The sequence below is a fragment of the Aspergillus thermomutatus genome (assembly GCF_002237265.1).
Source record: "Aspergillus thermomutatus strain HMR AF 39 chromosome Unknown NODE_216, whole genome shotgun sequence".
In the NCBI taxonomy this organism is placed as follows: domain Eukaryota; kingdom Fungi; phylum Ascomycota; class Eurotiomycetes; order Eurotiales; family Aspergillaceae; genus Aspergillus; species Aspergillus thermomutatus.
The window spans coordinates 28,226-51,062 of record NW_020798266.1 but is presented as its reverse complement, the minus strand read 5'-3'; the positions used below and the strand labels follow the sequence as shown (position 1 = coordinate 51,062).

The window sequence follows — 22,837 nt, the reverse complement described above, 5'->3', positions numbered from 1 at the left end:
GGTGGTGGTGGTGGTGGTGGTTGGCGGGATCAGAGGCAGAAGGATGGGTCAAGTCGGCGGTGCCGAGCGCGAACGTGGGGTGCAGGTGCGGCGAGGGCTGGGGATGATGCGAGGACGAGACACCGGGCGGCGGCTTGGTCGCTGTGCTGGTTGTGCTGTGCGAGTCGCGGCGCGGCGACGGGCTGTGGTTGGATGGGAGGGTGGTGACGGGGGCGCGGGGCGGTTGGTACATGGGATATGCGGTCATGGGTCGGTAGTATGGGTCGAATGAGGAGGGGCTGTCTAGTTAGTCAGGGTCATACTTCAGAGTCAGAGCAAGGACTTACATATCATCCAGATCGACCAGGCGCACGTGCGACCCGTCGGCCGTCAGACCGGGATACCGGTCCAGGAAGTCTTCCAGATGAAAGACGGGCGAAAAGCGCATGGGACTGGTCGCCAGCGTGCGGACCAGGTCGGCGTGGCAGGTGTAGACGGTCTGCAGCATCTCGCGCTGATGCTGGACGCCGGCCCAGTAGGAGCCCAGCCAGGTCAGCTGGTGCATCTCGCGGGTGAGGAACTCGGCACTGGACGAGAAGACCTCGCCCTCGCGGCCCTTGTAGTGCACGCCGTGCACGTGGACCGTGCCCGCGGTGCAGACGCAGTAGCCGACAAAGGCGGGCCATTCGATCAGGGGGGAATTGCGCGCCAGCTCGACGAGCTCGGCGATGGCGTTGGAGTGGGAGAAGCACAGGTTGGTGGCCTCGATCTGCCAGGACTGGTGCTGGTCGGTGCCGCGCAGCTCGACCAGGTCGATCGGCAGGAACGGGCGGTAGATCAGACAGTGCACGAGGTGGTAGAGGAGCTTGCTCAGCAGCAGGATCGAGCTCTCGGGATGGCCGAACAGCGCTTCCACGGAGGCGAAGACGTCCTGGGTGCCGGTGGCCCAGATGTCCAGTTCCTGCCGGATCTTGGAGAGGTTGGACAGCGAGTGCCAGGGGAAGTGCGAGTCGCCCTTGACGCCGCCGGCGGCCAGGTAGCGGTTGGTGATCCCCAGGATGCGGGTGATGTCGATGAGGAGGGCGGCGGCCCCGGGTTTGCGGCGCGGGTCGCTCGAGTACTGGATGTTGGGGCCGACGGTGTTGAAGAGCTCGCCCTCGACATTGAGACCGGCCGCATGGGGGGACCAGCAGGGGAGCCGCAGGACGATGGAGTGGTCGGCGATGAGGCCGGGCCGTTTCGAGCCGCAGGTCAGGAAGCGGTCCATGATGTAGACGGCCCAGAAGAGCCGGCGGCGCATCTCGCGTTCCGCCGCGGGCAGACTCTTGGGGGCCTCGCGATAGAGATCGAGAGCGATGGCCATGGAGGCACAGTTGGCTGCAGGTTATCAATATATGTCTCTAGGGGCGAGGCGATGGTTGCATACTGAAAGTCATATAAGCCTTTTTGCCTAGACCATGGGCAAAGTATGTCTGCGAGAGGAGAAGCAGGGCCTGCAGCCCATCCATAGACGGTTGATCGACATCCACGATGCGTCGGGCCTGCAGGGCGTAATCCAGGGCCATGCGCAGGGACTGCTCGGGGGTGTTGGGCGAGCTCGTATATCTGCAATGGTCAGTTGCTGGAGAACGAGATGCAGAGCAAAAACAAACCGCAAAGTCATAGCGTAGATGGCCATCGACAACGCGACAGGCAATTGACCCATCTGATGACGCTGACGAGTCACCGACTCGTCGAGGATGAAGTAGGGTTTGCCATGGATGCGGGCAAAGTACGCATCCAAGACGGAATCCGGCAAGGCAAAATGATGAACGGGAGGCGACGGCTGCGAGGCGAAGGAAAATGGTCGTGGAAAGGGTTCGGACGGGGGAATGGTGGTCGTGGATGCACGAGCGATGGCGTTCAGCGAGGCCGACGGCGACGGGTCAGGAGGCTCCTTGTCGGGGTCGACGGGGGAGGTGGGCGAGATGGGATTTTTGTTTTCGTCCTGGAGACGTTTCTCGAGACCGTCGACGCGCTTGAGCAGGGCTTCGAGGACGTCTGTTTTGGGGCCGCGTTTTTTGGGGACGGCATCTATACATATATGATATACAATTAGTGGTGCGTACAGGGCGAGGGACAAGGCGGAAAGTACCGTAGATGCATGGGCATTGGAAGACCTTGCATGCTTCACAGCTGGGACGCATGCGATTGCATTTGATCTGATCTGAAAATTAGCAGTTGATTGAGAGACAAGATGACGAATACTCTCACCTTTCGCTTTCGACAGGATTTGCAGTTCATGGACTCGCGCGGTTCGGCAGTGACTCGGCGGGGAGTGAGCCGGTCGATGCTGACGGTGGGGCGAGAAATTACAGAGGACATATTTGGTGGTAGAAGGATAAAGATAAGAAAGGAAATTGGTCAAGACATTGGGAAGAGAGACAGAGACAGAGGAAGAGGAAGAGGAGAAGAGGATCAGTTAAATTAAAGTGGCCGAGTCAAGACTGTGGAGAGAGGAAAGTAAGACAGGGATGAAGATCATCGACCAGTCTGCAGTAGATAGAGTCAACAGAGAAAGAAGAAGATTAATATCCAAAGAGTCGAGTCAAAGAAGACCGAGTGGGGAATCTGGAGAGAGCAGCAAGTCTGGAGTCTGGAGTCTCCGAGTCTCTCAGTCTGAGGAGTGTCGAGCGTCTACTGTTACTGTCTAGTGTCGGAAAAGAGACGATTCAGGGTTAGATTCATATTTAGCCATGATCCATGATCCATCCACCAGCTAAAATAGTGCGAGGCTAGCAGAAACAAGACGAAGCCTTAATTATTATCCTACTCGACTCGGTCTATGTGCCACCGGAGTGCGGGGATACAATACACCAGATAAAGAGACAGTGAGACACAGCAGAGCAAGAGCAAAATCCGGGGAGTCGATCATTTCTTCATCGGCTATTCCTCGCTTCGACGTCTTGCAAATTAATCTTAATCTCTCACGGACCGAACTCCCGTCCTGTCGCCCACTGCTCTTTTACTCCATTCGAGACGGACCTAGTCCTAGTCCTAGCACGAGAGCAGTACAGACACGAGGTTCTGAGGTCAAATCCTGACTCGATTCTTCAGCTATAAACAAGCAGAGCCTTAATATAAGTACTATATTGACTGCGCATCGGCTGAAACAATCACCGTCACACAAGTCTCTTTGTAGAAGTGTCTCCGATGCACAGAGGACCTGACCTAAGGACTAAGGATAAAATACTGCTAATACCGGCTGTTACACATCCCGGGGTCCCCACATTAGTCAAGCTACTACGTACAAGTACTCCACTATGATACTGTAGATGAGATGTAGATGTAGCTGTAGATAGATGTAGATGAAGATTAATAAATCCTCCCCGAAGCCATCCGCACAAAATCAAACGGCACATTCTGTCCCACCAGCAGCCGCAAGGTTTCCACCGTCGTCCACGCCGTCACCTCGTCAATCCCGTACGCCGTCCAGCCCGCTCCCACCGCCACGCCCACCGGATCCCCCTTGCGCGCCCCCGAACTCGCCGTCAGATCCAGGTACACCTTCCCCCGCGTCGACCGCGGCGACGTCCGCCCCGTGCTGCGGTAGTGCCGCAGCAGCGGCTGCACCAGCAGCGACTTCTCCGGCGGCAGCGCCGACACCATCACAAACGGCTGCTCCACCAGCTTCACCGACTGGATCGACGTGAACGGCTCCAGCCCCGCCGCCAGCGGTCCCGTCGCCCGGAATCCGACCGTGTAGATCGCTCCCACCCCGAGACTGCGCAGCGCAAAGATCGCCGCCGACGCATCGCTCTCCGACCCCGCCAGGATGATCGCCGCCCGGCCCCGGTACGCCGACGGCACGTAGTCCCGCGTCAGGGTCGCCCGGATGCCCTTCCACGTCGCGTTCTCCCCCATCAGCGTCCGCGTCGTCGTGGGTCCATCGCCCTGCACCACAATGGTATCAATCAATCCGATCGCCCGCGCCGCCTCGCTGACCGCGGGGATGTACGGCGTCGCCGCCGAGATGGGCGGGTTGACCGAGGCGCCCCCGAAGCTGGGCTGCATGATCACCCCTTCGATGGTCCCCTTGGGGCCGCGGTCGATCGACGTCAGCGTGTGCGGCAGGCTCAGCTCATTGAAACACTTCTCCATGAACATCGACTGCGGCGTCGCCCGGAACGACCCGATCGCGTACAGGTCCCGCTTCGGCAGCGACCCCATGATGTGCATCGCCTCGTTGATCTCCGCCGCCGTCAGCTGGCCCGGCGCCGCGATCATCGGCAGCAGCGGGTGCGTGATGGGCGAGAACACCGTGTTGAGCGCCCGCGACAGCTGGCCCATCTGGCCCATGTTGACCGCCGACAGCAGCGGGGATGGCGGCGGCGACCCGCTCGCCTTGACCGTCGACCGGAAGTACTCCAGCTCGTAGTTGGCCTCGATCGTGTGCACCATGGCGATCATCTTGACGATGTCCGCGTACCGGGCGCTCTCCGCGAAGATCCGCGCCGCCTCGGGCGATGTCCACTTCCAGGTGCCCGAGAAATCATGGAACGCCGACATGATCACGCTGTGGCCCTTGTGCTCGGCCAGCCGCCGCCGGATCTCCTCCGGCAGCCACAGCTCCACGTCGATGTACTCGCACCCCCACTGGATCGCCCGCCGCAGGTACCGGTAGAACAGCATCGGGTCGTCCATGGGGAACTTGCCGTTCTCCCGCGTGCATCGCGTCGTGAAGATGATCGGCAGCTCCGTGTGCTGCCGCAGCAGCATCACCTGCTGGCCCACGTACCGGAGGCTCGGGACGGGGCTGGTGACCCCCTGCGGCGACGGCTCGACCAGCAGGTCCACCCGGATCTCCACCGCATCCGACCCGACCGACAGGATGTCCAGGTTCGGCAGCGCCGCATGCACATCGGGGAAAGTCGTCGAGATGAAGTTGGTGCGCGTCTTGGTCTTCAGATCCTCGTGCGGCCGCGTCTGGCCCAGGACCAACGACAGGAACCGCGTCAGATCGCGCCGCAGAACCGGGCTGTGCGAGTACAGAAACTCATAGTCGCAGCGGTCGGTGAGCGCCTCGTCCGGCGCAGAGCCGTCGTCCACACAGTGCGTGTTGATCACGATCAGGGTGGAAGGGTCGCACCCTTCGAGACTGCGGGCCAGCTCGTCGGCCAGGATCCCCACCACGACGGCATTACTGCCCTTCACCAGCGAGGACAGCGACGTTTCCGTGGTCCACGGTTTGCCCAGAACCTCGGCGACAACCTGCACAATGGTGTCCTGGCCGGGACCGTAAACAACCACCACCGTCCTCGGAGGATCCGCGGGGACAGTCTGAGGAGGGGGATGAGTACCCTTCACAGGAGAGGGAGTGCTGGTAACAGAAGGAGTGGGATCAGCAAGAAGGGTCATCGCCATGGGCTGATGAATGGCTGTCTGCATCATCTCATTGCATGGGCAGGTAGCCTGCACGGTTCATAGTTGACCCAATGGATATAGACAGACAGGAAGTTGGTGATTGTATTAGAAACAGAAAGATGAAGAGGTATCATTCATAAAAATAGAGGAAATGTGGTGAGCAACAGTGACAGACGCACGCTCACTGTGATGTTGTTCTCTGGGTAATTCCAACAGAGGGAGTTTAGCCTTTAATGTTTGTTCCTGTCCAGGGAGGGTATTATCCGGAAGAGAGGGAGAACGGGTATCAAATAGAGATAAAGATAAAGATAAAGGAGGAATGATAGAGGGATAGTGTAGAAAGTAGTGAGACGAGAAGGATAGGATAGGATAGGATAGGATAGGATAGGATAGATCAAGGTATCATCCACCAGTGCCAGGATTAGGAAGGAAACCGACCAGGAGAAGGCATGGGGCGGCAACTCCGACGTCTGACTGTAAGGTTACCTTTACCTTCTTGATACTGATAGAAGCGAGCAAGACCTGAGGAAGAGACTGAGAGTGACAGACTTCAACCGTGTCACTTGTCATTAGAAAGTAAGTAACATTCTTCCTCTTCCTCTTCTTCTTCTTGCATTTCTCTCCGGCTGAATTTCCCCGGGTTTCCGCCTCCGCTGCCGGACGGTATTTCTCCGCCAATCACATTTCTTCTTCTTTATAAAGTTCAATTATCACAGAAAGAAAGAATGCTGGAACAGTCTCTGGTAAATACTCTACTGCCAAAGAAGTCATGATCCAGTACAGTACCCCTATTCCTATTCAGATATTCTCTATACATCATGGAAATATGCCCTTCTATTACCTAGTGTCCAACACAGTAATGATCGTCATGCAAGACATCTGGGATCCTGGGTCTTCTGTCCACCATTCCATGCAGAACAAGACCTCGAGACCCTGATAGTAAGTAGAAAGATCTACCCTACGGAGTAACTCCTTCTACTCAGAACCTCCGATGATACGAGGAAAAAGAAACCTCAGGCGTTCCCACCGCCCCATCTGACTGGCCCTGGTTCCCTTGGAGAACCCACCCGCCTCAGATCTATGGATTGGTTGGGAATTAAGGATAGGTCCATAGCCATGGTCCCCGGCTATTGATCAGTTGTGTCTGCCGTAGCCTACCTCCTCCAGTCAGTCCTACGGAGTACAACTGCACAAGCTTCACCTCTTGGACCCATGCAACAGTAGGCCAGTCTGCCCGAGTCCAGACAGATAAAGCCAATACCTAGGCCTGGCCTGGCATTTGTGGAAGAATCTGCACTTGAGACATGCTTATCTGAATGGTGATCTGCCTATCTCTGCCGTCGGCTGATACATTCCACTGACACATTCACATATGCAACAAGATGTCTCTTCCAAAAAAAAGGTGAAAATCTCTAGGAACAAATAAGTCAAACGCAGACGGAGAAATACCGTCCAGTCATTCGGGGTATGAGAAAATAAAAAAGAATCCAAAGCCAAATCCAAATCCAAATCTAGTCAGGCAGAAGACCAAGCAATCATATCCAGAGACAGCGGAAAATACATCGAGAACCACTCGTCCAAATGTAGAAAGTAAGAGAAGATTTGTATGTGTACAAATATGCAGGCGTCGATGTATGTAATGGGAGGTACTTCGAAAGGTCCGGTTTCATGTCAGGCCATTACATCGTGAGTAGTGACGTATGTGCCAGGCTCAAATTATGCATGCGACTCGTCCAGATCCCGTCTGAAGAGGACCAGATCCGGAAATACTCTTCAGCGCGGAGAATAGCCTGCCTCAGACTGGCTCCCGTGCGCGGCCCCTTTCCTTGCCATGCAAAGTAGCATTCCCCACCGCAGCCTTTCGAGCGCAGGCAGGAACATCGTCCTCTCGGCAGTGGATGCTTCAAACTGTCACCACCTAAGTCTCCAGGTGCAACTGCCACAAGTGAACAGACACGGTGACTGATCCCAGTGAGAGATATGACTGGTGCATGCCACGTGGACAGCGTCGTATCCAATAGTGTTCTAGGGCATATCAAACCCCTCCAACATTTAATCTCCTCGTATTACGGAGGAGAGATGGCAAGCCCGTTCATCAGGTTAGGAAGCGGCTTCCTGCGAGCATTGTTGGCCGTCTTGGAGACCCGAGGCGCTCCATTGATCATGCGTGGTTCCTTCATCAGACTGGTGTCGAGCTTGGCTGGGGCTGTGACTGATTAGCGTCATTCTACAGGCAGGCTAACAAGTTTGCAGATGGTCGACGAACCTCTGGTGACAATGCGGGTATAATCCCCAGAAAGAGTCTGTTGGCCCCTGCTGCTCGGTGCAAACGAGGTCGCACTGGCTGTTCGCCAGAGATGGTTCGAGGTGTCGGACAGGAAATCGGTCATGGTCCGGCTGGAAAACAGGGACGAACGACCCCGATTCCGTTTCGACAGAACAATCTCATCGAACAAGGCCAGTCGGGGGTCCTTCGACTTGGGATTTACCCTTTCTCTTTCCCCAATGAACTCGTTAAACCCTGATGAGGTTTTAGCATACAGACACCGACGCGTTCCGGTTTCCGGAGCTTACCTTGTGTGTGCTGCAGGACCGCAATGTACTCGGCATGCTCGCCAGGCAGGCTTTTCAAGAATGCTTCCATGTTGAAGCTGTACGTCAGACCCGCCTTTTTCTTGTCGCCAGTGGCCGGTTGAAGGAACTTCTTGTAGGTGTAGAACAGGCTGGCGAAGCATCTGACAAAGGCGGCCCGAATCTGCTCCGGGTGGAACGCCGCGGGACAAACCAGACAGATCTGCAGAGCGCACCGGTTGTGCACCAGAGTCTTGCAGGCAGTGCACCGGTACATGCCGTCCTCCGCTCGCTCATCGCACACGGCACAGACGGCCTTGTCATCGGCCGGGACCACATGGAGGCAGTGGCCCTCAACCCAGCAAGTGCCTTCGGCGTTGTGGATGGGCTGTGCGACAGACTGCGGGACAATTGTCGAGGCTGCCACCGTGGACTGAGCATAGACAGAGGGTGCATAGGTGGAGCCGGGATTGTAATCGGTGTTCAACGTCGTGACCGACAGATTGGGCGCATGGCCAAGGAAAGGAGCACTCGGCCGTCTCGGCACACCCGGCTTCATCTCCATCCCAAAGGACGAGCTTCGCCGGGATGCGGCATCGAAATGACCCGACCGTTTCTCCCGCAGCGAAGCCTGCAGGGCCATACCCGAATCGTTCCGAGAGCTGGGCGGGAAGTGGCCCGAGATCGGCGAGTTGTCCCTCGGGGAAGGTGGTGACCCAGTCTTGAATGTGGACCCGGTGCTTGGTCGGTCGGAGCCTTTGGAGGAGAAGCCCCTGGATGTAGCTTGCTCGTGACGGGCATACAGATAAGCGTTGAAGATGAGTGGCTGGTACGTAGTGGGCAGCACGGACTGTTGGCCAAACGCACTCGAATTGAGACTGACATATTTGGCCAGTTGAGTGGAATGCGCCCGGGCATTGAAAATGGACGGGTTTTCAGACATAAAGGCATCAAAGGGGAATGTCTCGATGGCGTACGCCGGAGGGCCAGTGGGTACCGCGCACCGACCGTGGTGGGGCGCCGCAAGCTGGAGCAGCGACAGCAGCTTCCGGCGCTGATGACGCGGCAGGGGCGTCGGCTGCACCGTGCTCTCGATCAGGTCGGCATCCAGATCCACCAGGACAAAGTCATCGGACGGCAATTCGACCTTCTCATATCGACGCTCGATGCCCACGATGTACGGACAGGGGGCCTCCAGCGCCTGGATCAACCGGGCCGGGAGCACGGGAATCAGCACGCCGGTCCACTGGAGCGGGAACAGCAGGTCGACCAGAGCTCTGGTGGCCAGGTAGAGCATCGACGTGTGGGACGAGAGGAAGATGATGCGCGACTCGGTGAGAGCGTACTCGAACAGGATGATGATGTTCGACAGGGACAGCGTCCGGAACAGCGCATAGAGGTCCGTGTTTCTGGAGCCGGGCAGCTCATTGGCCGCCTCCTTGCGTGCGAACAGGCGCAGCTCCCGAACGGCCAGCTCGACCTGCGTCTTTGACGAGTTGGGGCTGAATGCCTCGGTGCACAGATTCATCACGTATCGCTCCAGTGGTTGCCAGACACCCATGCGCGGTGAGCTGGGAGGGATTCGCTGAATGCCGCCCTCGGTCATGGGGACAATGATGGCCTTCAACCACTCCTTCCAGAAGCTGGTCATGTTCTCCTCGCGCCCCAAAATACCATAGGCGCGGGGGATCCAGAACCCGGTTTCCCCGTCGGTCAGCCCTTCGATCTTCGACGCGGCCCCGTGACGGACCGGCCGCAGCAGATCGGTCATCAGCCCAATCTTCTCCTCCACAGCGCTGATCTCATCTTCCAATTGTTCTCTCGACTCCGACCCGGAGGGTACGGTGGGAAGCTGCGCCAGGAGTCTGGACAGCTTGGCCCGCTCCGAGGCCAGCCGTTCCCCGAGACTCGCCGCCAGCTCCCGCTCCTCGTCTGTCATGTTCTCTCTCCTCCACTCTTCACAACGCTTCTCCAACTCTTCGGCCGCTTGTTGGTTCAAAGGAATCCAGATGATGGCGCAGATTGCATGCAGTCGCGAACCGTTGTCAGTCGTCATGGTAAACCCGTGCCACGTGGACCGAGGCCGCTGGTCAGAAGACACGATATTGATATCATTGGGAAAAGCAAACATCGGCACGTAATCCGGAAAGTTTCCGCGCTGCTTCAAATCGTCCGTCATGCCTTTGGTTGGGTATCGATCGAGAAGAACGGGCTCGAATCTCCGTTTCAGGGGGTGCATGGTGGGGGAGAACTCCAGGGGTTGCGGAGCGGGGATGACAGAATTGTAATTGCTGAGACGCCGTGAAGTACGAATGGAAGCTGTCAAGGAAAGAACAGAGTTTAGTCCATTGTCACGCAGATGACGGAGTAAAGAATTCAAAAAGAGGGCAAAGGTCGCCGAATCTGTACTCACCCTGACGGGCAACCGAAGGCTGGCGCTTCATACTGTTCATATCCCGAAAGGCCATATGTCGTCGTACGCTACCGATTCCAGATCGTAGTAGGCTCGACGGCTGTGACGGAGTCTCCTCCGAGGTGATTTTCTGAGTGCGCAACCGAGACCGGGGGCGTGAAGCGGGCGTGATGGCCCCGGCACTGAGACTCAGGTCGGACAGAAACGAATCCCTTTCGGACGCGAACTTGAACAGCGCCTTGTCGAAGTCAAAGTCCTCCAGAAACGACGAGCCCCGAGGGGATTGCGCACCCTTGATAGTCAGGCTGCTCCGATTGCTGTTGGAGCCGTTCGCATTTGCCTCGGTGGGGTTCTCCGAGCGCATAGAGAATCGCTGAAACGAGTTACGGCCGGGCAGAGTCGAATTGGGTCTCGAGAGTCCATCCAGACGGGGATCGTGAGCCTCCTCAGCGTCCGCATCCTCCTCAATGGTATCTGTAAGAGCGGGACCGGGAGAAGTGGCGCTGTTGGCCCTGTATTCATCGCCCAACCTTCGGAAGGTTTCAAGAATCTCTGTGCCATCCACGCCAGCTATCCAGAAGTAATCCGCGAGAGGTGTGGGGGACACCTCGGGGGTGGAAGAGTAAGGCATATTCTTTTTTTTTTGGTATGGATGAGGGGGTGTGTCTGATGTAGCAGCAGATGAGCTGCTGGTGGATGATCGTTCAATTCGTCACAAAATCTACCGTGAATTTTATCGTCATCACATGAAGCCAAAAAAAAAAATAAAAAAAAAAAAATAAAATAAAATAAAAAAACCCCCAAGTTCAACTGTGATCTTGAGCGCGAAACCAGCGCCAATGAGGGAGGGTGGTTTCAACGATCAGGAGCTTCGGGATCAATAGGGAGGGAATCGCGGTGGAGACGAGGACGCATAAGTAGAGGAGAATTGCGACAATGGTCGCGGGATGGGCTGGACAACCTTGCTGGAAAGATGAGCTATCCAGGTATATGAAATCGAACAGAGGAAGCAAAGAAGGATGAGATGAGTGTGGAGAGAGAAAAGGCAGTGAGTTTGAAGAGGGGAAAGGGGGAAAAATTGGGAATGCGTGGAGAAATTGATCTACTCCTGCAGCATGCAAGCACAGTGCACTAGAGAGGGGTGGAAAAGGAGTAGTAGTGGTAGTAATAGTAGTAGTATCTTAGTGTTGGAGCAGTGAAGGACTGAATAATAAAGAAAGGAGAACAACAGGTGATACACTCACTAGGAGAGAAGCTCACCTCTCCTGGCCTTCTTTTCTTCTCTTTTCTCTTTGCGATATCTCCATCTCTTTTCATCAAGAGGTATTGCGTGGACTCTTTGATACAACGGACGACGACTCCATCCCCGGCCGTGTTTTGCCCCTCTCCTCCTCTAGCTCTACGTGCACGTTTCTTTCTCGTCTTCGCTCCCTCCAGTCTCAGTCTCCAGTCTCCAGTCTTCCTCTTTCTTTGGTTCAACCACTTGGATGGTTCCAGTCTACTCTCCGCTCCGCTGTGCACACGCACACCGAGTGAACAGTCTATGCACTTGAGTCTAGTCCAACACTAGGATGACGGGTATACCCACTTCTACCTGCACAACTGGTGGCTGATTATGATATGTTGGTCTTGGATTTGATTTTTTTTTTTTTTTTCCCTCCCCTTTCTTTTATCTGCGAGGGAGACGGTATTATAGGGTAATCGACGATCAAGGATTGCTATCAGCAGAAACTAGCGACTGAGGGTATCGACAAACGACGTCCATCGGAAAGGCAGGAATTTTTTTATCCATGAAAAAGGAAAAGAAAGAGGCAGGGCACAACGGAACGGGTACAAACGTGCAGACGAAACTGATATGCCTCATCGACGCAGGAGAGACAACAATAATTTCAAAGCATCTAGGGCGTGGTAACGAACTACTGCAGGTCGGCTTTGATAACGTCAAGGAGGTAAGGTAACCTAAGAAATTATCTATTTTACTACTAGGTACCTTATGTTTTCATTGTTTTTGTCACGCTAAAAAAATTCTGGTGACACAATTCGCGTACTTTAATCCAGCCTCTCCAACGATAATTTTAGCCACAAATATGGATGGCATGACAGACTCTTCTTTGAACTTTCAGCCTCTTCGACCCGGATGGAGGACGTATCGCAAATCTATATGATCTACTGTAACAGTTGTTGACACTCGCCAGTGATCAACGTTCAAGAACCACGGGAGATCTCAATGCTCGGATCCAGTGGATTTCCACTGCACCACCCCTACCTATCTATCCGCAAATAATACTTGAACGGCTGGAGAGAACCACTACTGTCCGGACTGGAAATGATCAACATCAGATGTAACCTTTTCGGTGGTGGTGACCGGTGCACTGGCGAACTCCCTTGCTTGATATCAGCATTTGGCTGTCAACCTCCCCGCCATCAGAGACCTTCCAGTCGTCCAGTTCCTCTCTCAGCTTCGACATGTCAAGCCCATCCAATGACTCGGACTTTCAGAGTCTCGAACCGTGTAGAATCCGAGAATCTCAGGTATCTTAGGTCCGAGTGTCTGGATAGAACAGTCTGGACTTTGATGACATGCTGGATGATTGGATAGGAAATTGATCCTTCCAACCACTTCAACAACACAATCGAAGCAAATGGCACATGCTGGATGCCTCGAGGTGATGATCTCCGACTCCTAGAGTCCCAACTCCAACTCCCAAGAGGATAATCCCTCACCTACTACTATCTACGCGGTACGTACTGTCAAGATGTAAGTTCGTTCTTACGGTGTGTCAAGATCCAGGATAAGGAGTAGAAAAAGTGGGTTTCCTGCCGAGGTTTGCACAAACTGTGACAGGCAACATGATTTTTGGTGGAGTACACTACAGAGTACTATTAATAAGTATTCATTATGCCGCGCGCATAAGATGACCATATTGTGAACCATCAAACCATCAGGCATTGTTTAATTCTTGATACATGATACATATTCGTAAGTTATAATCAACCCTGGGTAAGTTGGCAAGTGATCCTATCCTGCTGCTGGTCGCACCGCAAGATGCAGATGTAGCCAAGTCCGGGGCTGGCCTCTCCCCCAGCCATGAAGCACCACCGTGGTCTTAAGTCTTAACGCAGGGGGTCTGAGGGAGGACGAGCAGGGATTGATTTCTGCAGCTAACCAGCCTCGTCTACACACTACAGTACTGACTGCTTACGACTTACAGTACGTCGTCCATCATCCATGAGGTTTAGATGCTGTACTCCGTACTCTGCCGGGGTTGGCACTTGGCAGTTCTGTTTCAGATTTTCAATCGGGAACCCATAACCAAGGATGTCTTGTCTACTTGTTGTGGAGCCGAACCAAACTCATCATCTCATGGTGTACCCAACACCGCGTACCGAACAACCGATATGATTGCAAGTCATTGTTCTCAATTCTCCAAGTCCGATCTACCTTGCTATCGTGACTCAACCTCAGGTGTCCCCGAGACACAATCTCAGAATTACTGATGATTGTGAGAGAAACAATCCAATCCCGTTGGACCCCTTATCACTCGCTCTCCTGGATGTCTCAAATCCTGAGCCCCGGCGGCGACATACTAGGCCTACTCAAGGATCATACGGAGTACGCTTCGTACAAATTAATAAACCGTTCACATCAATTTACTCCGTAGCGGACGGTATTTGATATTGAAAGCGAATAGTACCTTTATGACCAGCCACCTTGTCGATCTCGAAGCTTTCCTTCCTATACTGACCGCCAGAATCTCAGGATGAGACAGGACCATCAGATACTCCATAATCCCTCGACACAGTAAAATCGGTTGCTTGATCCACAGCAATCGAGGTAGTTATTATAAACACACCCTATGTAGTTCTGCTGATGTACGGCACCAGGAGCCGGTGAGACTTACCGGCACAAGTCAAGGTTCCTAACGTTGTTCTCCAACGTAATTCGACTTTAAGACCGATATGTGGCTATTTACATATTGTTAGTAGCTGGTCATAGTTCCTCATGCTCTAACAGTCGAGTTGAAATACCCCAGCATGAAGCTTCAGTCCTCACCAAGAGCCTGCCAAGATCGAAAAGCCTCAAGAAAATCCGGCTGTTGTCGACCTTCAGTCCTTTCATATTCATATTCACATTCGGCACTCTTCCTCAACAACTCCTCACCTTCCCTCAGATCAAGAACCGGGATCATAGACGGCCGTCCATGAGCGCACTGAAAAGGCAGCACGCATCGCGCCAGTCGACCTATAAGACTTTCGCACTCCTCGGTCGTTAGGGCATCGTTGAACATGACTGCTGTTCTGCATGCCCGAGAGTTCAGCAAGTGAATAATCCCCTGAGGGCAGCCCTTGAGTCGTTCCACCCAGGTGTCCTCGGTCTCGCCCTCCAACTCGTCCTGGTGGGTTCGTCGATCACTGAGAGCCAAAGCACCCCGTCCGTTCTCCTCGCGTTTCCATAGCTCGCCGCGGATCATGTCGCTGACCAGGTTGGGTTCTACTCGGCATCGCTCTGCGATCAGTGTGGGAAGTGAATGCACGACAACGAGGGCAGCTCTGGCTGATGATTTCTGCTCAACACGGTACCCAACACCCCAAGAAGCAAAAAAGTCTGCGTGCTTTCCAAAAAGAGTGGCCTCCATCAGCGGGATATCAAAAGCAATAGGGTCAATCCTGATGGTCTGAACTCGATGATGGCCATCAACGAACATTTCTCCAAAAAGGCGCTCAATCCGACATCGTTCATCCGCAGCATGTTGATCGATCAAGACCAGGGCCGACCGTGAGCTATGACCATCAGCAAGCTTTGCGAGGATAAACTTTCGATCCACCTGTGCAATGATGCCGGCCGTGGCCAGGTGACTCTTGCGTAATCGGCCTCGGAATTTCGCCAATCCAAAATCTTCCAATCCACAAGACTCTCCTGAGCCGTCATACGGCCAAACGACCATCTTATCACTCGTATTTCCATGATTTTCACCGTCGAAAATCGCGCTTATGGGTCTTTCCGGTCGACTGAAAGCGGGATTTTCCCATCTCCTCAGGAGGTTCTCAACCCAGATATTATGACTTTTGCTTGAGAGTGCCGACCTTGGCCTTGACCTATCGAGCGCGCGCAGTGTCTGAAGTGTTCCGGCAGATCGGGGCCGCTCGTCAGCCATAGATGCAATCGATGGTGATCTAACATTGATTGCTTGGCCCGTTCTTGCATTGATCAAATGAGTACGTCCGGTATGGGGGTCGGTCCATGGTATCGATGCATCAACATCCGGCCCGCCATTTTCAGTAATCTCGAGGTCGTTACCGGCCAATGGATCATCTGTCTCTAGACAAATTGGCAACGAATCTCTATCGGGGTACTCCGAAGAAGGCCTTGAATGTGCTTTCCTCCACCCATCGGCCGACTCATGCTTACCAGCGGACGGCTCCATCGCGCATTTCACCCTAGACCAAGTCGTAAAATCTGAACCAGAATTCATTGACGTTGGTCTTCGAAAGGTCGGCAGCTTCAACTGGCCTGCCAAGGCTTCTTCGGCAATGGAAGATTTGTTGTGTGAAAACACAGATTTTGTAAGATTAGATCTGCCGGCCCCTGGCGACTCAACGTCCGTAAACCTCTGAGATGCACCTTTCTTTTGTCGCCCCGCACGTGGTCGTAGACCATGTTGTTTCAAGAACTCGGTCATCATCGCCGCAAGCACATCAATGATACGCTGAACGGACTGGTTTGACTCCGGTACCCGCTCATGACCTTCCTCGTAGAGTTCTCTAGGATCATCAACGGCTATGCGTATGTAGAACATCGGCCATTTGTTGACGGCCTTGCTTGTAAATTTAGGACTTGCGCTTCCGTCGCTGCTTACAGGGACCGCTTCAACCGCACCAAAATCGGACAAAGCAAACAGACGGTTGATTTCACTATAGAGCAGGTCCGTGCTGTTGCGCGGGTAGACTGGGTCGATCCCAATGGAGATAAACTGAACCTTCTTCGTGGGGCTGGGCACAAGGGATACAGCGGCGTGCAGCGAAATGCCGGGGACGCATGCTGACACAGAATTCCAGCTACCAGATTTCTGCGGCTCAACCAGACAGGCCTGCGTAAGTATAGAAGCGGTGCGTTGGATATCCAAGTCTCCCTTAGTCTCTTGACGCCCAGCGTGTGAGCGAATGATGAGTTTCCTCTCTTTTCCAGCGGTCGAGATCACCAGTTTAGTGAGATGGTCACTTGCCAACATTAAAGGAATGAGTAATTGCCGGAGACCATCCCACTGCCGCTCGAATTCGTCGGGTTTCTGAAGGGCTAGGGCCCGACTTTTCACGCGCACAGGCATATTGCCAAACAAGTCATTGACAGTAACGCGCGTCCCATGACCGCTAGAACTCAAGTGATGCGATGATGGTGCTGGCATCAAGCGTGCGATCGGAGTCGAATGATGGAAGATGACACTATTGGTGCTGTTGTGACGGAAATGGTGCGAGGTCACCGTCAACAGCGAAAGAGAAGCCAGAGAAGCGAGGAATAGCCCTCTACGGCCGTAGACAACTTTTGCTGGATGTAATTTCGAGGTATCTGTATGTGAGATGAGCGAGAAGACAGCTAACCGGTGCGAGGCCCACGTACGATGCGCTTTCCCTAGTCCTCCGTCCGACTCGAATTCGGCCGGGGGTATTCCATCACCGTCGTCCTCAACCATACATCCCCCGCGGTGAAAATCAACCGTTATGGAGACCGTGTGCGCATGTGCATCCAACGCATTCTTGACGAGTTCCACAACCACTCTATTGAGATCGGGAATGGAAGTTGAAGATTTAATCTTTGCCACAACTTCAGGCGGAAGTGGCTCTATTCTGCTATTTTCTGAAGACATGAAAGGGACAGGGGAAAATTTAGATCGATATTTTCGTGCAAAACAGACTGCCTTCACATGATTATAGCGTTGTATGGCCCTTGGCCAATCTTGAGAAGTAGTTGCCACCAGAGTGGCATATAAAACCCAGTTAGACTATGATGTAGCATCGGGTCTAGACTGTAGACAGCAACCAGAGAAATGATTTTTAAAAAATCAGGAGCGATGGATCAGCGCCGTTCCCATGCTTGTTGTCTCAGTCTGGAAGAGTTGTTGGAGGGAAACAGCTGTGTCACGTGATAAATCAGGTGTTTCGCCTGATGCAGCCGATCGGCTGTCTGGTACTAGGTACATCGCTTGGATCACGTGACACACGTAAATAGCTCCCCCTTTTCCAGGTAGTCACCAAGATATCATCTTTCTTCGTCTCCATGTGCCAGTATAGCCGATAGATATTCATGAAGCCCTCGATATGAGGTTCTCAACTGCAAAAAGATCACTGGCTGGCTGGAGAGTCAATGCCTGTATTGATTCACACTGGACCAATTATGCATGATCCTCGAATCCAAATCGACCTGATGATTTCTGTATTCGACCCAACAGTTGAAGTACTCCTATTTCATACGGTTAGTTACATGATATGTCTTACTCTTAGCCACACTCACTTCACTGAAGGGTAACACTCAACACTTGTCCATATATGTTTCCTAAACTCTCCTCCATGATGCCACTGAACATGACAATATTGTCTTCTGTTTCTTTCTTCGCAAGCACGGTTACTAGAGATTTCTCTTCGTTCTCTGTACCAGGTGTATCAGGCAGTCGTCGACCTGTCACAACCAAAACTAGATGATTGGAGCGCTATTAGAACGCAAAGAAGCATACTCCTCACATTGACCTGCGGAACCGTGGATCTGACTTAGCTTGTGACCTCTGACATATGCGTTCTCTGCGATGCGGCAAGCAACTCGACGTCAGGGCGTTCCTTGTTTTCCAACGTATCCAGCGTTTCTACAACACTTTCGTGGTGCTTGCTGCACTTATCGGCGGGCTTGCTGTTGGCGCCTTGACCTTTTCCGAATTTCATCCAACAAACAGCCGATTAATACAGACCTCTGAAGGCTTTTTGTGCAGCTCGGCCATTACAGCTGTCATCTCTGCTGTTGTCGGCCTATGCTGCTTTTCCAATTCGAGAAACCGGAAAAGGCCACCCGAAGGGACTTGGCTGTAGCCTGGGCGCCCTTGGTACTCCTGGACCTTTCGATCCTCGAATTCCTCCTTGGGATGGTCTGCTGGTACTCCGGTAAGAGTGCTTATTGGAGAGGGACTTTGATGGCGACACAGTTTGCTTTCCTGATTTCCGTTTGTTTCGCCCTTTCGATATGGATGTGGTTTTACATGAGCAAAAGAGGGGGGCTGGGAGAAGAAGAAACTCAAGCTGCCGCTACCCACGAACGCGTTGCGGATAAGTAGGGTCTTGTATCGTTACATCCAGAGCAGTCGATACATATTAGTGGATAGGAAGCAACAAGTATGCGGGCGGGGGCAATCGTTGAGATTGATGGGAGCTATTCACTAGTACAAATCAGGTTGATTCTGGCCCTGGATGTTTCCAAATCATTTGATAACGGACTTCTTCGGCAACCTGACGAGGATGTCCAGCGCAAGCCGATCGCTGCATTATTGGGCACTGCTTCCACGGCTGTAGTGGCTTTCCGACGAAGTCCAAAGAAGTGTCACCGAAAAGACTCAGAAGCAATCTCTCCACAGCTGCTTAAAAGCTCAGCAATTGTACCATGCATCAAATAAGAACTATGGGTACTATACACCAACATTCTGCAGCTTATGTAGCCAAAAATGGGTACGTCATGATCAGAGTAATAACAGAAGGGAAAATAGCTCAAGCTCTTTGTTGAATCGAAGAGTTATTTGCGGCAGTGCACCGAGGGCGTATACAAAAAGCCTTTTCACGTGATTGGTAGGAAAAACCTCATTAAGGTCTCACTCAACGTTACCCTAGAATCTAGATATCCCGAGATCTTGTCGCACTTTTCCGAGACCTTGCTGAACTGCAACTAGGTCAAAGAGTAGTTAGAGTAAATGAGCTTCTTGCATGCCACCTGCAAAAGCAGTGGGAATGTTAGTCATCCTAAATAGTTGCCTGGTTAAGTAGAGAGACTGGTCGCCACAACTAATTCCGACATCAACTCGATGTCTTATTCATATCAATTGAGATGAATTAAGTAACATTGAATTGCGTTCTAAATAGAATTCATCCATATAGCTCGCTAATAAACAGAAATTAACATATCGTCAATCATAAGACTCACCCTCATCCACCCTTTGCTCCGTGAGACGCCTTCTTCATTGCCTCCAGATAATGCTCAATAAGACACTGGTTCAATATGAGCAGAGAAGCTGTAATAGATTGACGAAAAATATATATATCCTTGTCGCGTTTGCTTTTTCTTTTTCTTTTTCTTTTTTTTTTTTCCCGATTTAGCTCCGCTCACGCGGTACCGACACCGATCTTGGACTCGGAACTACTCCGTTCAGCGTCGGCCTTCTGAGAGGAGAGGAATTTCTTGAACATGTTGGCAATGTCGGTCTCGGATTTCTTGGTCTCCTCCGCCGACTTGCCGTTCTTCTCAGTGATCAGGTTCTTCAGCCATTGATTCTCCAGCTCCAGCGCGGTTACGCGGGCTTCAAGAGCGGCATTCTTCTCGGTGGTCTCCTTGACGGTCTTTTCCAACGCTTGCTCCCGTAACTTCTTCTTGACCCGGAATCGCGCGCTAGCAGCCGTGTTCCGGCGACGCTTGTCCTCCTCCGCGGCAATGCGGGCAGCCTCCTCCACGCTGATAGGGGCCGCCTTTTGCGTGTTCTTGCGCTTGGGTCCCGCCGCAGTTGTTGTGGAAGGAGCAGGAGCAGCGACTGGGCTGGTAGCTGGACCAGCGGGCGATGTTGCAATCGAACTAGACTGACTCGGGGTGGGGTTGGCGTTGAAGGGTGCACTTGAAAGTCCCGAAGGAATTGACGGGATCTTTGAGAATTGTGTATTTTGAATCGGAACCTGATGAGAGTTGATCGAGTTCAAGTTGGCTGCCGAAAAATCGGGCATGTTGCCGAACCCATCTAGGAATGTGAGGTTAGCCTCAAACCATTACCAATCGGGAATATAGCGCCCCAAAGCCAAGCTGGACGACACAAGTGTAGGAAAACATTGCAAGATCAAACAACATGCTGAACCAATTGAGACTTGACCAAAGCCGCCTGCCACACTCTGGCCAAGATGAACGCAGGCAGTGAGCCACTATACAGCTCACGTGATATTGCGCCATACTGGACCCCATTCACGACAGCGCTAAATTGCAAATTTGATGCAGGAAGCACATAACCTTTTTTGCGATAGCCGCACAAAGACTGGGAAAAAAGGTTCATGCAGACAGGGGTTGGTTTAGATGCTCAGGCCATCATTGGATGGCCCGTGCATTTTGCGAACCGCAACCATGTGCCCCCAATGACCCGAAGGAATGCGCAAGATATCACGAGTCGCCTGAGAGAATGAGGGGGAGAAGAAGCAAAAATGACAGAGGACAAGTTGACGATCAAGGCATGATTGATCATGTTGTACGAATAGGGGACAGGCCTTCAAGCACTTGTGTGGGAAACAATTCCCCAAATGTCCAGCTTGAAATGAAGAATAACATCAGACCACTAGAAGTAGATTTCACTCACCCTCTAGAAGATCCAGAAACTCCATATCAGAAGTGTGAGTGGTATGTCCTCCATTGGGCTGTTCCGTCGTCTTCGCATTGTCTTCCTTCACGGCGTCAAATGCAGGCAGGTTGAGATCTCCGAAAGTGTCGAAGTCGAAGAACTCGGTATTCGTAAATAACGAGAGTTCAGCATCGAGGTTGAAAGTATCTTGTCTCTGTTGCTGCTGCAAAGCCTGGTCGTACGGCGAGGGAATGGCATTCAAATCCTCAATGTATTGGGAGAAGTTGGGCGCACGGCGGCCGTTGTAACCGGACATGATGTATGCGTGAGGCTAAGCCTCTATCAAGTTCTCGAGACAATTCGGGTTGTAGCTGTTGGCTGCCCTCCTTTGCTTTCTGTTCAGATGATGCGTTCTTAGAGTGACAAATGCGTCAAAGACCGAGGGGCGGAATGACTCGTCTGTATGACTCCGCCGTATCGATCTCGAGAAGATGTCGTAGCACTCGTCAAACGTGCTCGAATAATCGCGTTGAAGGTCGAATTGACAATGGAAGAGGGTCCGGAGAAGAAAGAGTAGGGAAGAGAAGAACGAAGAGACCAGACAATGAATAATACTCACGGTGGAACGCGGGACATCGGGGAGATGGATGGGAATTTGCGCAGGGTGGGGTGGGTTGATGATTAATCCGGCAGAAGCAAGTCAAGGGAATGGTCAAGCGATCCGATCACGATGATTGGAAATCAAAGGAGGGTTTCACAGCCATTTGACAAAAGAACATGACCAATCTATTGACGCTGGGATGCTTGATTGTATTCTATTCATTTAGGTGTCTTATCCCCTCTACAGCAACAATACAAAGCATCCTCATTTCAAACATAGGATCGATATTCCTCTCTCGCCACTGTGCCTCATTGACTTTCCATATCGGGAAAGAATTACATCGCGTCCGAATCATCTCTTCGGTGACCGAGATCGGAGTCAACCGGATTTTAATAAGCCTCAAACCAGGCACTATCCGATTTAGGTATCATTATTTCACAATGAAGTATGCGAATGACGGTAATCTCTATCAGTCATGATTCTCGAAACTTGTTCTTGTCAATGCACTGTAGCCCGTATGGGTATGCATCATCCCTACTGAGTACTGCATTTAGCCTGTGTTCAGTGTGCCTTATGAATGCTGGGAGAGTACAACTCCTTGTTAATATTCTGCACATTAGTAATCAGCCTGCCTCGTCCGTGCATTGGTGGTTGGCTGATTCACACTAGGTACTACTAATAACTATCTAAACGTGCTGCTGCTTACATGATGACTAACTAGGTCCTCTGTGGAGCATTGAACGCTTCAGAAGGCATGCTCGACCAAGAATACAGTCTCGAGTGCAGTATTTTGCCCTGGGTAACAACCCTGCTCAATGGGGTTACCTGTGACAAACTGAAATAAATCCACTTTGCGTCGCAGGAATGGACCTGGTCTCTAAACGTGTTGTGTGAAGTTCGACAAGAAAGCTCTCCAGTCAATTCTATCTAATCCGGAGCCTTCAATGGAACCTTCTTTCCTATATCAAGCAAAGGTTGGATTCGTCATTCTGACTGACTGCTACTTTCTAGGAGTCGGGGTGAGGATGTAGCATATGAAACGGGTTTGTCCGTCTGGATATTAAACAGATATTCAGATCGCTTGCGCAATCTTACCTTCGAGAACGTATACTTCTCCAGGAAGGCCTGGTTCAATCCCCGACATCGATGGTCATGACAGGCAAGACTTTGACGAGGACGGACAGGTGGTGACAGACAGGTGGTGACGGACATTCGTTCTTCAGGGGATGAGAACAAAGAAGAAGAGGAAGATGAAGACGAACATGGGACTGGACTATCGAAACGAGTTTGGTATCACTTCTACATCATTAC

At 52.5% G+C, this 22,837-nt stretch overlaps 5 protein-coding genes across 5 annotated transcripts; all 5 read right to left on the bottom strand.

Moving 5' to 3' along the window:
• Window positions 1-326: 326 nt before the first annotated feature.
• CDV56_105666 (transcription factor domain-containing protein) lies at window positions 327-2,343 on the bottom strand (the record flags this gene model as incomplete). The annotated part of the gene is made up of 5 exons (XM_026759285.1): window positions 327-1,356; window positions 1,406-1,584; window positions 1,632-2,052; window positions 2,114-2,180; window positions 2,233-2,343. Coding segments are annotated over 5 exons (1,808 nt in total), but the record flags the coding sequence as incomplete, so codon positions are not given.
• A 990-nt stretch (window positions 2,344-3,333) lies between these two features.
• CDV56_105426 (uncharacterized protein) lies at window positions 3,334-5,376 on the bottom strand (the record flags this gene model as incomplete). The annotated part of the gene is made up of 1 exon (XM_026759045.1): window positions 3,334-5,376. One exon carries the CDS (start codon window positions 5,374-5,376, stop codon window positions 3,334-3,336), a length of 2,043 nt encoding a protein of 680 aa, XP_026611622.1.
• Window positions 5,377-7,448: 2,072 nt separating this feature from the next.
• On the bottom strand, window positions 7,449-10,997 carry CDV56_104984 (dDENN domain protein; the record flags this gene model as incomplete). The annotated part of the gene is made up of 4 exons (XM_026758603.1): window positions 7,449-7,588; window positions 7,649-7,903; window positions 7,957-10,272; window positions 10,367-10,997. The coding sequence occupies 4 exons, from the start codon at window positions 10,995-10,997 to the stop codon at window positions 7,449-7,451; spliced, it is 3,342 nt and encodes a 1,113-aa protein (XP_026611621.1).
• A 3,412-nt stretch (window positions 10,998-14,409) lies between these two features.
• CDV56_104455 (putative DNA mismatch repair protein (Mlh3)) lies at window positions 14,410-17,229 on the bottom strand (the record flags this gene model as incomplete). Its single annotated transcript, XM_026758074.1, has 1 exon — window positions 14,410-17,229. One exon carries the CDS (start codon window positions 17,227-17,229, stop codon window positions 14,410-14,412), a length of 2,820 nt encoding a protein of 939 aa, XP_026611620.1.
• A 2,488-nt stretch (window positions 17,230-19,717) lies between these two features.
• Window positions 19,718-21,241, bottom strand: CDV56_104049 (putative bZIP transcription factor (MetR); the record flags this gene model as incomplete). Its single annotated transcript, XM_026757668.1, has 2 exons — window positions 19,718-20,340; window positions 20,944-21,241. 2 exons carry the CDS (start codon window positions 21,239-21,241, stop codon window positions 19,718-19,720), a joined length of 921 nt encoding a protein of 306 aa, XP_026611619.1.
• Window positions 21,242-22,837: the final 1,596 nt, after the last annotated feature.